At 46.8% G+C, this 12329-nt stretch overlaps 1 protein-coding gene across 4 annotated transcripts in view; it reads left to right on the forward strand.

Moving 5' to 3' along the window:
* Positions 1-392: 392 nt before the first annotated feature.
* NR3C2 (nuclear receptor subfamily 3 group C member 2) overlaps positions 393-12329 on the forward strand; it is a 198070-nt gene continuing 186133 nt past the window's right edge. The window contains exons 1-2 of one of the 4 annotated variants that reach the window (XM_032186017.1): positions 393-477; positions 3697-5458. In XM_032186017.1, coding sequence (XP_032041908.1) covers positions 3699-5458 — 1760 coding nt within the window. In that variant the 5' untranslated portion in view covers positions 393-477; positions 3697-3698. Of the gene's footprint in view, positions 478-796; positions 830-1736; positions 1769-3683; positions 5459-12329 lie in introns of those variants that run through there. The other 3 variants (XM_032186019.1, XM_032186018.1, XM_032186016.1) reach the window with 3 other exon arrangements.

The following is a 12329-nucleotide window of genomic DNA, read 5'->3' on the forward strand; positions in this document are numbered from 1 at the left end:
CATAAGTTTGGCTTTTTTTTTTTTTCCCCCTCCCGTGGCTTTTTTAATTTTTTCTTTGAGGGTGTCTCTCTCCCTCCCCCGTCTCCCCACCACCACTTTCTTTTTTTTTTTTTTTTTTTCCCCTCGAACCCCCCGCCCCCGTTCCCCGCTCCTGGAGGATCCACCCCCCGCTCCCCTCCGCCGGCGGGCGAGGGTGTGACCCGCGGGAACACCCACCCACCTAGGCGTCCATGGTGGGAGCTGTCCGCCCAGCCGAGCCCAGCCGCTCCGAGGGCACCCCGCCGCCTGCCGCAGCCCCGCTCCCACCATTTCCTCCGCACACTTTTTTTATTGTTTTTTTTTTCTTCTCCCCCCTCCCACTTTCTTTTATTTTTTTCTTTCTGTCCTCGGTGCCGGTGCAGGCTCGCTGCCGGATGGTTCGCTGGCAGTAGCCGGGGGCCGTGCCTCCTCCCGCCGCGCAACCATGTCGTAGAGGAGGTGAGTGCGGCGCGGACCCTGCGCGGGGCGCGGAGCGGGGAGCCGGGGGCCGGCTGCCACCCGAGCCGGCGGATCCAGGTCACGGCCGGTCCCGTCCCCGGCGGGGAAAACTTCGCAGGAAGGGCACGGCCATTGCTCGCCGGGGGAAGCGCCGAGGCAGCCCCGCGGGGGCTCCCCGCCGCCTTCCCCTCCTCGTCCTCGGCCGGTGCCCGATTTCGGGGCACGGCGCGGGGATGGGCGAGGCACGTGAGCCCCGAGCCCGGCCGTGGTCGCGCCGTCGCCGCCGATGTGATACGGAGGGCGAGCGGAGCCCCGTCCCCGCTGCTCCCGGGGGATGCGAGCCGGGGCCGAGGTGCGCGCAGCCCCGCGGCGATGCGCGGCCCCCGCCGCCGGCTGCGGGCGGGACGCGGGGCGCTGCGGGGGCCGGGGGCGAGGGCTCGCGGAGCGACTTGGGACCGCGGGCTCAAAGTTTGCAGGGCGCTTGCAGGGGTTTTGGGGGGGGGTTCGGGGTTTTTCTCTCTTTTTTCCCGCATCTCCGCGGGAAGGGGGCAGGCAGCCCGCGGGACGCCGTGCCGGTGCCGGGGCAGCGCGGCGGGACGAGCCCGGCGGCGTGTAGAGGACGAGTCCTTGAACCTCGGCGCTTTTTTTTTTTTTTTTTTTTTTTCCCCCTTTTTCCCCTTTTTTTTTTTTTTTTTTTTAACCCATCCCCGCACCGGCTCCGCATGCATATTCATGCGCTGCTGCCCGACAAACGCGGAAATCCAGGGCCGGCGCAGAGGCGATGCCCGGCCCTGCGGGCACCGGGCGGGGGCGGCCGCGCCCCGCACACCTCCACCTGCCCGCGGGGGGCCGCCCCTGGGCGCGGGGGGGCGGCTCCGGCGGGGGGGGCCGCGGCGGCCCCTGCGGCTTTAAGGAGCCGCGCCGCGCCGCCTGTGTCGCAGCAACTTTGTATCAGTCATGTCGCCCAGCGGATGAGTGACGGCGCCGCGCGGCCAATGGCGAGGCGGGCTGGCCCCCGCCGCGCGGCGGGCAGCCAATGGGGGCGCGCGGCGGGCGGGCCGTCAACTTGAATTTATCTGGGCATGTGACATGTTGTTAAAGGACTTGGCACCGGGGGCCGTCCCCTCCCGGCTGCCGCGCCGTGACACCGGGCGGCGCGCCGCGCCTCGGCCGCCCGGGCAGGGTCTGGGGCTGGGGCAGGGGGAGCCGCCGGGGCCGGGGCTGGGGGAGCCGCCCCGCCCCGCTCCGCCCTCGCTCCCTCCCGGCAGGAGGAGGCGCCCCGCCGCAACAGGTACCCAGCCCGGGGACCCCCGGGGCTGTGAGGGGCGCAGCCCCGCGGGGGGAGGTTCGGGTGTTGCGTCCCGGCGGGGGGAGCGCACAGGGCCGCCCTCGGGGGGAGCCGGGGTGTGGGGAGCCCCGCGGAGCCCCCCGCTGCTCGCAGCCCGGGGCCGGGGCGAGCGGTGCCGGCAGCCGCCGCGCTGTGCCCGGTGAGCGGCGCGGAGCCCAGCACAGCCCCGCGGGGCTGCCTCCCCCGGCCGCTTCCCGGGATGCGCTGGCCGAGCGGCGCCGCTCGCCCCGGCAGCAGCGGCAGCAGCAGGGGAGCGGGAGGTTTCTTTTATTTCTTGTAATTCTCTCCCGCGGGGTGACCCAGATCCCGGGCTGGTAAAGTTTCGGAGCGTGCCCGCCGCTCGGCTCCGCGGCCAGTTGGAGCTTTGCTGCTTGCTGCTGCTCCTGCTGCTGCGGGAGGGATCGCCCGCCCGCCCGCCGCTGCCGAGCGCACGCACCGGGGTCGCCTCGGGCCTGGCCCCGCAGCTGCCCCGCGCACCGAGCTGCTGCCGGGGCTGTCAGGGTTAAAGCTGGCTTGCAGCTCGCACCCTCCCCGTAAGCCTGAGAACCGAGTCCCCCCCGTTTTTTCAGAAATGCTGGTCACCCGCAGCTGCAGTTGATTTCTCTAGGAATTAGGCTTGCTCAGCACTTAAATCGGGGGTAAGTGATTATCCGGGAGGGGCTTTCTGTGAAAGCAGGTGCTCCCGGCTGAAAATTTTAGGCTAGGGGGATGTGACTCGGTGCACGCGATCATCTTCTAATAAAACTTGCCCCTGAGGGCAACGTAGGTATAGGGCCATAGTGCTCAGTAAGGGCAAAGAAGTGTTCCAATCTTTCCCTTTAAGTTTTTTTTTTTTTTTTTTTTTTTATGTTTGCGTGGTTTTGCTTAAAAATTGTTTATAAGTAGTGTTAAGGCAATGAAATGCTGTTAAAATTGGAAAATTAGTACTTTCTGAAAGGGGAAAAATCTTTGCATAATGTTGGTATCACAAGTAACGGCGGTTAAGTTTCTGCAGTTTTAACAATCTGATGATGAACTAATTCCTGCCAAGAAAAAAAAAGTTGCTGTTACCTATACGCAATTTTCAGAATAATGGAGAATATTTTCAAAATAATGCATGACCACTCAGAAAATGGGCATGCATCTTGCTCCCTGCCTAGGGAGAGTGGCGTGGTGGGCGGGAAGCTTTTTTTAGGACCTTTTTTATAAGAAGGTTTACTTCCCTTTACATATTCCTTTTGCTGGCTGCCATGGAGGTTGGTGGAATTACAGACCCGTTTATTGGTCCTGCAGACCCTTCCTCTTTCTGTGGAAGAAACTTTTGTGATGCTTCTCTCCCCGCTCAGCCCATCCTTCCGCATCCCCTCTGGCGGCCGTATGACAAGCTTGCGTGTCTGTGTAAGGACAGGTCTGTACCCAGCTCCATAGAACTGCTGCTTTCTTTCAAAGCATCATTTCTAGTGCTGGAGGATAAAGAGAAACCCTTGTAGCTCACCAGCCTCTCCTGCTTTGACGTCCCTGCAACATGACAGTGTGAGGTCTTTGGTGGTGCCGCTGGCATTGGCTTCAGGGTTGTGCTGGTGCTGCCTAGCTGTGCCTTTCGGGGCAAGGCGAGGGCAGGAATTGGGGTCGTTGCAGTCTGCTGGCTTGTTTTCTCTCTGAACCCATAGGACTGTCGTATCTGTGACACCTTCTCCCCTGGTTTGACTGGAACTGGACAAATGGTTGAGAAGTGATTGATGGGGCGGGAAGTGGGTCTGGCAAGCAGACAGACGGGGATAGACAGAGTGAGCGGATACGCCTTGTTTCCTTAGGAAATTAGGAAATTTCCTTAGGAAATTGCACTGTCCTGTCACTTATTAATTTTACTTTTTTGTGCATGTCTTTGCTAGTTATGGAGACAAAAGGATACCACAGCTACCCAGAAGGCTTAGAGATGGAGAGACGGTGGGGTCAAGTTTCTCAGTCTGTGGAGTATTCTTCTCTAGGTGCTGGAGATCAGGCTGGTGACAGTAACTATATGGAGATTGTAAATGTAAGCTGTTCTGCTGGCGCTTTTGCAAACAGCAGCACTCCAGGAAACAACAAAGAAAAACCCGAGCTCCTCTCTTGCCTGCAGCAAGACGGCAGTCAGCCTGGTGTTCTGCCCTCCGACATCAAAACTGAAACAGAGTCGAAGGAACTGTCGGCGACGGTGGCCGAATCCATGGGTTTGTATATGGATTCGATACGAGACGCTGACTACCCCTATGACCAGCAGAACCAAGGCAGCCCTGGAAAGATCTACCAGAACGTGGAGCAGCTGGTGAAGCTCTACAAGGAGAACGGCCACTGCTCCTCTCCCCTCCACGGCGCCAGCAGGCCCTTGAGGTCCTTGATGTCGGACTCGGGAAGCGCCATGAACGGCGGTGCCATGCATGCTATTGTCAAAAGCCCGATCATGTGTCAAGAGAAAAGCCCTTCGGGCTGCAGTCCTCAGAACATGACTTCCTCAGTGTGTAGTCCTGCTGGCGTTAACTCTGTGTCCTCAACTACTGCTAACTTTGGGAACTTTGCTGTGCACAGCCCCATCGGCCAGGGAACTCCTTTGTCGCGCTCGCCTAACGTTGAAAACCGGGGGTCAATGTTGCACAGTCCCGCACATGTTAGCAACGTAGGGTCTCCACTTTCTAGCCCTATAAGTAGCATGAAATCACCAATTTCTAGTCCTCCCAGTCATTGCAGCGTGAAATCTCCCGTCTCAAGTCCTAACAATATCACTATGCGGTCTTCTGTGTCCAGCCCTGCAAACGTGAACTCAAGAAGCTCTATTGCCAGCCCTTCCAATGCCAACAACAGGTCCACTCGTTCCAGCCCAGCGGTTAGCACTGTGGGATCTTCAATCTGTAGCCCCATCAACAACTCTCTAGGATTCCCCACTTCCAGCACGTCGGCTGGACCTAGCAGAAGCCAAGAGACTGTTCCCAGTCCAGAAACAAAAGACAAGGGTGCTCAAGAAATCCCATTTCCCAAAATGGAGGAAATGGAGAATGCCATCTCAAACAACAGCCAGATGAACCTCGTTCAGTTCATAAAACCCGAGCCAGACGGTTCGTTCGGTAGTGCGTGCATTGGAGAAAACAGCAAAATAAATTCTGATTCCCCTTTTTCAGTACCAGTGAAGCAAGAGTCCACTAAACATCCTTGTTCCGGTGCCTCTTTTAAAGGGAATCAAACAGTAAATCCTTTTCCATTTACAGATGGCTCATACTTTTCTTTTATGGATGACAAAGACTACTACTCTCTTTCTGGGATTTTAGGACCACCTGTTTCTTCATTTGATGGCAATTGCGAAGGTAGCGGTTTTCCAAATCCAGGCCTCCCTGTGGGGATTAAGCAGGAGCCTGATGATGGCAGCTATTACCAAGACAACAGTATACCATCCTCTGCCATAGTTGGTGTAAATTCAGGTGGACAGTCCTTTCACTACAGGATCGGTGCCCAGGGCACGATATCTTTGTCACGGCCAGTTGCGAGAGAGCAGACGTTTCAGCACTTGAGCTCGTTTCCTCCCGTCAGCACGCTAGTGGAGACCTGGAAATCGCATTCGGAGCTGGCATCCAGAAGAAGTGATGGCTATCCAGTTCTAGAGTACATTCCAGAAAACGTGTCCAGGTGAGCAAGCAAGTTACTGCTTTTTTCTTTCTTTTTTTTTTTTTTTTTTTAACAAGTTTTCATGTTAATTAAACAAGATGTGAATTAAAATGGGGGCTGGGGTGGTATTTCTCAGGCTGATGTGTAATTCTGTGTTTGCATTTCAATTCCTATCGTTAGATTGGCTGCTTGCTTGCTATATTTTACTATGGCTTTAATAAAAACAAAGTGATCGCTTTAATATTTAAAAAGAACATATTATATTCTATTGTTATTAGACTTGAAAGTGTAGCTTTAGTATGTTTATGAGCTCTTACTACTACAAATGTTGCTTTTCCCATAATGAGAGCTTAGCAAAATTGCTCTCGCGTGTCCCATAAAGGGTATTCTTCCTTAGCTGGTGCTTGAATGTGTTGTACCTCAGATGAAATGTTGAGATGAGTATAAGACAGTAATGTCAGGAATCCATTTTTGCAAGGATGCATGGCTGTAAGTTTACGCCAGGCTTCAGCTGGTTAAGTTTTAAAACTAAACCTTACAAGCCTGTGGCAACGTATTATTTCTGTATTGTAACTGTAGGAACATTTGGTTTGTATATATAGAAAAATGCCTCCAGAAGGAGGAGGGCTGTTAAAACTTGACGCATTTGAAAGGGATAAATGGATGAACTGATCTCCTTACTTTTGGTGAAAGAAATATGCAAGTGTCCTTTGATTTTGTATCTCTTGGCTGATTCCTGGAAGCACATACTTCTCCAACAAACAGGTGTTCATGTATTTTATAAAGGACACTTAGTTACATAAGCTATTTAATTTCACAGTCAATTTTACAAATTATTAAATGCATCTGGCAACATGACCGAGCTACAGTAGCTACGTAGCCTCTTCATGTGTCAAACTGGCTGACCAAGGTTTGTGCTAAAGCTCGGTGAAATAGCTGATAACAGAATTTGCATTTACCTTTCTCAGGTCTTTTCTATTTTTTTTCTCTTTGAAAGATACACAGCTTCTACCTTATTCTTGGATTGGGGTGATGAAGATGCGTAGCTTTCTCTATTTTTGTATGATTCTAAGTATTTCTGAAAAAAAAAAAAAATAATAATGTTGCAATGAAAAACACCTAAAATAATGGTGCTTTGGGGGAGGGAAGACAATCTATTGATCTAGAGTTCACGGGAGGAAAAAAATATTTTAAATATTTGCATTTTATTCTCAGACCCGTTCAGTGTCTCTGCGATCTGCTTACCAATTTGCAAATTGTACTTTTTCTTTGTCAATTTCAAATATCATCTGTAGAGAATATACTTCTTAATGCACCTTTCTTAAATTGGAAGGTTTGTATCCCACCTTCGTGTTGAACTTTGCACATAGCTATATATTTGTTATCATCTGTGCTTGGATCAAATGTGCTTTCTGGATGAAGGAAGATGAAGTTATTGTTTTCTAGTTATTTTACCTGATGAAATTTTCATAAATTGCATTATTTATATAGCGGGAAAAGTTCAGCAGAAGACTGATGGGTTGTCTGAAAACAAAGGCCCAGTGTTTAATTGCCATTGTGGATGAGCGCTGTTACTTGGGCAACTAGCTCCTGCCACCCGTAAGAGCTCTCGTATGAGTAAGTGCTGCTCTGGTTGAGTCAAGGTTGTCATCTGCTGCAGGATGTCAGCCACTGCACGGTAAACAGGGAAGTACTGGTAGGAGCAAGGTCATCAATAATTATGTTTTTAATGACAGTTTCTCATAAGGCTTTTGAAGGAGTACCTTCTGATCTGACATAACTCCATGGTAGCTCTTCTCATCTGGTTTGCCTCTGGACCAGTAAATGTATAGTCTGTCATCAGATGTGATGTGACTCCGCTTTCCCACCTTTGTTTTCTAAGCTGATACCTTAGTAAGATATGCAGCTGAGTGTAGTTGTTGCTTTTCATGATTATAGTCCTGAAATTTTTAGTGCTTAGAGCAATTACTGCACGCGTGGAATTCTGTTTAGGTGGTGGTGATCTGCAAGGTTGCAACACGTCAGACATCCTGATCTGTGTTCCAGATTAGGACATGTGTCATCATTTCAAATCTTTAACTCAGCCCCATTATTTTACTAAATGTTACTGTTAATCTGCTTGGCAATGGCTTTCTGCTAACAGGTGCTGCAGGGGACCTGTGTGAAACCCTTTCATGTCTCAAAATAAATTAATGTAGAGGTCATCTTAGCAGTACAGATTTGAATGCATAGTTGCCTGTTCAGATATTTGTGTACTGACAAGTCACAGAGGCTTGTAAAAGCTCACTCTTTCTAATGAGCCTCAAATTCATCTTCACCTTTCTCCTTATTCCTGTGCCACATTCCAGCTAAAACCAAGGAAATCATGTTCAAGTTTGTTCATCTTCCAAAGTGTTGTAATAAAACATGTATAGTTCACAGCATGTATTTCAGCTGTCCCATATTGTACCTTTTTGATATGCTTCTGCCTTGCAGCTTACATGGTTGAAAGGCCTGGGTGACCAGGAGTGAAGAAGGTTTTTCAAAATGGCTATTCAGAATGTTACTAGAAATAATTCTCTTCTATTAGAATATCACCTGTTATTAAATTGGTGCTTTCTTGAGTCAATTATATTTGCTGATAGTGTCTAATGAGCATGGTTTACGCATTTAAAATGTCTTGCAACCTTATTGACCAAATACCCACCGTGAAATGGAACATAATTTTTTTCTCCTTTAGTTACTTTTATTTGATGTGGTCAGTTATGGTTATTTTTAAGGTGGATGGTGGTAACTTTGTTTATAACATTGCAATTTGCAGTGTTTGGGGAAGGAGATCTTGTTAAGCAATAATAATAATAATTCCCCTATTCCTTTTGACATGTTTCTTATGCTAATATGCATGCAGAACATGTCTTTGTCTTCGAAAGATGGAACATGTTTTATTTTTAATAGAGGGTGAATCATACCTGTGTGTCTGTGTATGTAGATCCCCCCGCCCCAACCCCAATGAATGACATTTCTAAGAAACAGTGGTTTATAAAACAAATAATAGCAAAGTGGGCTTGAAAAATAAGGTATGTGAGATCGTGTGATATCGTTGATGGAAATCTGCACTAAGAATCCAAATAAGATTTCGCTTCAAGGTGATTGCTCATCTGAATCAGGGTACAAGCCTGAGACTCATGATCATACCAATTATGTAATTTTCAAAATGGCTCAGGAAAATGTCATGGTTGCTTGAAACAACAGTATAAATTGAGGAGGATGACCTTTCTGCTGTGTTAGTTCTTACCTAAAGCTTTTTCTGCAAATGTGCCTTTTCCCTCTAATTTCCATATTAACTCTTGTATGTACATGTACATACTCACTTTATGCAGCAGTTGTGCAAACCAAGGGCTGATGTGCTTGCTGTGGAGTCTTTGTGGCAGTTGCAATTGGATGGTTTTGAAATCTGGCTAGAAATCAAACTCTTTGTTGCCATTACCTGTTAATGTCACCTTTCCATGCATCTCCCCCAAATCTGCTTTCTTCCCAGGCCAGGAACAGGTGTAGGGTCCCTGCCAAGGAGGAGAGGACTTCTGGAGATGGGTACATCTCCATGCTGGGGAGATCTGGGAAGACTTTTTCCCTATTCCCATGTGTGATGGGGGTGTGGGGGCCACTGCAGATGCAAGGTATTGCTTGCTGAGACAGGTGGAAGATGAAAGGGAATCACATGCTTTTTTTTCTCATGATTCAGCAACAGCTGTGCTCAATACCTTTCCAAACTTTCACATTACTTTTTTTTTTTTTTTTCTTTTTAAGTCCAAGTCCTTTTCCCCAATGGCTGTAGGGAATGTTGTACCACTTGCTGATCTGGCATGTATTTTTTCTTGTTTTCTTTCTTTTTTCCTATTACTGTTTTTAGTAATAATAATAAATCTTTCTGATTTTGATTTAGAAGCTAAACAAAAATACCCTCAAACCTATTCTTCCAAGGTGGCATTTAACTACATGTCTTAGCTGGTAGACAGGTCAAAGAATTGAACTGAAAGTTGAAATCTAAGCATGTAATTGAACTGACTGGAGCCTGGGTAGTCTGAAAGGAATTCAAGGTACAAAGTTATACAGGTTCCTAAACAGTTGTTTCTGTTTGCTAGCCTGTCTATCCTGGTGAGGAATGAGGTGTTACCGTTTCAGCAAAGGTTCACTGGTGTGATATAGTGTGGGGTAATTAACACATTTACACAGTGTTGTTACTAAATAATAAATTTACTATACTTATTAGTTGTTAGATTTTAATTGTTATCATTCAGACAAGGAGATATCGTGAAATAATGTATTGATATTCTAGAGTTCAGATATGCTAAAATCAGTTGAAAGACTGTCATTGACTTCTTAGGGTTTACAGTCCAATCTTTGATCCATGTTGACAGTGTTTAGAGACTTCTTACACCTATTTACTCCTGAACGATTCACATGGATCAGGACATTTTTTTGGCTCTGGTGTGCGGTCCAGAGCCTGCAGGCTGGGCTGGGTGGTACATTTGCTGCTCAAAAAAAGATAACAACAACAACATAGCCTTCATTTATGTGTAACCCTCACCGACTTGAATGGGTGATTCAGTTTAAAATCAGATTTCAGGCTGTTGCAAGTATTTTCTGTAAATAAACTTTGTGTTAAAAATTATCTAGAATAGTCACTTATCAGAATGATACCTGGCAGAGAGATAAAGGTCTGGTAAATATTATTTTTAGAATTTATGATTGGCCTTCACCTCTGTTTATTTGCTGATGGACTTTATGGGAAAAACACCAAGCTGTTAAAATATTCTCCGTGCTTTGGTAGGGTTGTTTTCCCCTTTAGCTTCCCATAAGTTTCCTGTGCAACCTTTTTAACAGTGTTTCTTTTATCTTATACACTATAACCTTAAATATGTACTTGTGTTGTTGTTGTTTGTTTGTTTTTTTTTAAATTTAGAAAGTAATACTTGTTTTTTTTTTTTGTAGTTTAATGTATAATTTTATGTAATTTTTAACAGCTCTGGGTGTAATCTTGATATAACAGGAACCTCTAAATGTGTCTTTATTTCTCACTTAAAAAATTATGAGCCTGCATTAATAAATCAAGCCAGAAGGTCTAAAGGTTCTCCTCAGCGTACCAGCATGCATTTAACAGCCTTGTACTTCTTACAGCTTTGTTTATCATTATTTTGTTGAGGGTGCTCTGTTTTGATTTGCTCATCTTACTGAGGAGTTCAAAATCTGTATAAAGTATCTTTTTTAAAAGTTACTGCTAACGATGCTTTATTTTTCTCTTAAATTATACACATAAATTGACTTGTGTCCTAATGGCAGCTAAGTCCGCAGTGCTGGAAAACTTGTTCCATGAATGGGCAGATGTTTGAAATCTGTGGAAATAAGAGCTCTGTTCTCAGTCCCTCTGCCATTATCTGCAGTTTGGTTGTTTCTGTGGGCGGTCATAAATCATGTTATATATTACTGAAACATTTATATGGTCAGTTGATACTGCTGAACTTTACAGAACTTGGCTGTTAGAAATTGGTTTGTCATAGGAAACAGTTACCGACTATTATCAAAATAAACTAGCTTTTACATCATGTTTGGTGATACAGAATATCACTGTGATATGATCTCTTGACTGTCTGGAAAAGGGAAGGTAGGATCATCTTTGTGCACAGATGTTTAAATAAGCAAGCAGAAGAAATTTTGATTATCCATATTTTGACAGTATGGGTCCATTGCTTTTAGTGAGGACTGGAAGACACTAATATCTGAAATATTACCGTATAGTCAAATGTTCTCATTGTATGGGATATGCATTGCAGTTATGCAGGTGAGTATCCATGCGGATTGTTGCAGTGGTATCAATAATCATGCAGTACTCATATTGTCTGCAGAGGGAGTAAATTGTTAAGTTCTGATTCAATAACCTGTCCTTATTCAACAAGCACTTAGCATTAATGGAACTTAAACGTGCTCTCAAGTGCTCTGCCCGGTTGAATCAGATTTCTGTGTACGTATTGGTGCTTTGCTGAACTTAGGCTTGAGTAGAGATTGCTGTTGGAAGTCATCTGCGGTTGACCAATATATTGTTTTCAGTGACGAAACATGCTGTTGGGCAATGCCCTGGAGTCTAGTCTGGTCTGACGCTGTTTTTGCCGTTGATTTGGGCATGGTGTATGTGTTATATGCGAGAGCCAGATTGGTTTCCTGATCCAGTTCACTCTGAAGGTCTAAAAACTGATGGGTCAATGCAACTCGGTGAGTGGCGCGGTGTGACACGGGCATGAGAACAAACCCAAGGGACAGAAAGGGAAAGGTGGCTATGAAATATCACAAGTGCGTGTTGCTGCTCAAAGTTAATGCAATGTCATGCTGTAATGTCAGCATTTGTATTTTCAGGGTATGCTTCTCAAAAATAGCTTCTGTTTTTTAACCATAGATGTCTGTATATCAATGTCTGAACATAGCTGTAGAAGCTGGAGTTATAATGGACTGATTTCAATCAAAATCCCTTGGAAAACAGTGGAGTGTTGTGATTTCAGATTCAAGCCCTGAGAGGTCAGAAAATACTACGGTTTATGATGAACACAGAACCTTGACTTGTTTTCTCATGAATACATGTGACAATATGGTCTGCATAAGAGTGATAAAGATGGCTCAATAAGGGAACTAAAAAGGGACTATGAAAAACAAGTATTAACTATGCCTAAGCTTAGTAATTTTATCCGCTCTCACGTGTAGCAGGTCGCTACGCAGTGCTTGGTGCTCAGCATATGAATTACCTGACTTCAGCTGCAGTCTCCTCCAGGTGGAATAATCTGTGGGGAAAAAAAAGCAAGGATCACTTCCATTGCATGCAGCTGCCCTAGTCTCTGCAGCAGTTACTGGGCATATTTGACTGCAC

Source organism: Aythya fuligula, chromosome 4, assembly GCF_009819795.1.
Source record: "Aythya fuligula isolate bAytFul2 chromosome 4, bAytFul2.pri, whole genome shotgun sequence".
Taxonomy (NCBI): Eukaryota; Metazoa; Chordata; class Aves; order Anseriformes; family Anatidae; genus Aythya; species Aythya fuligula.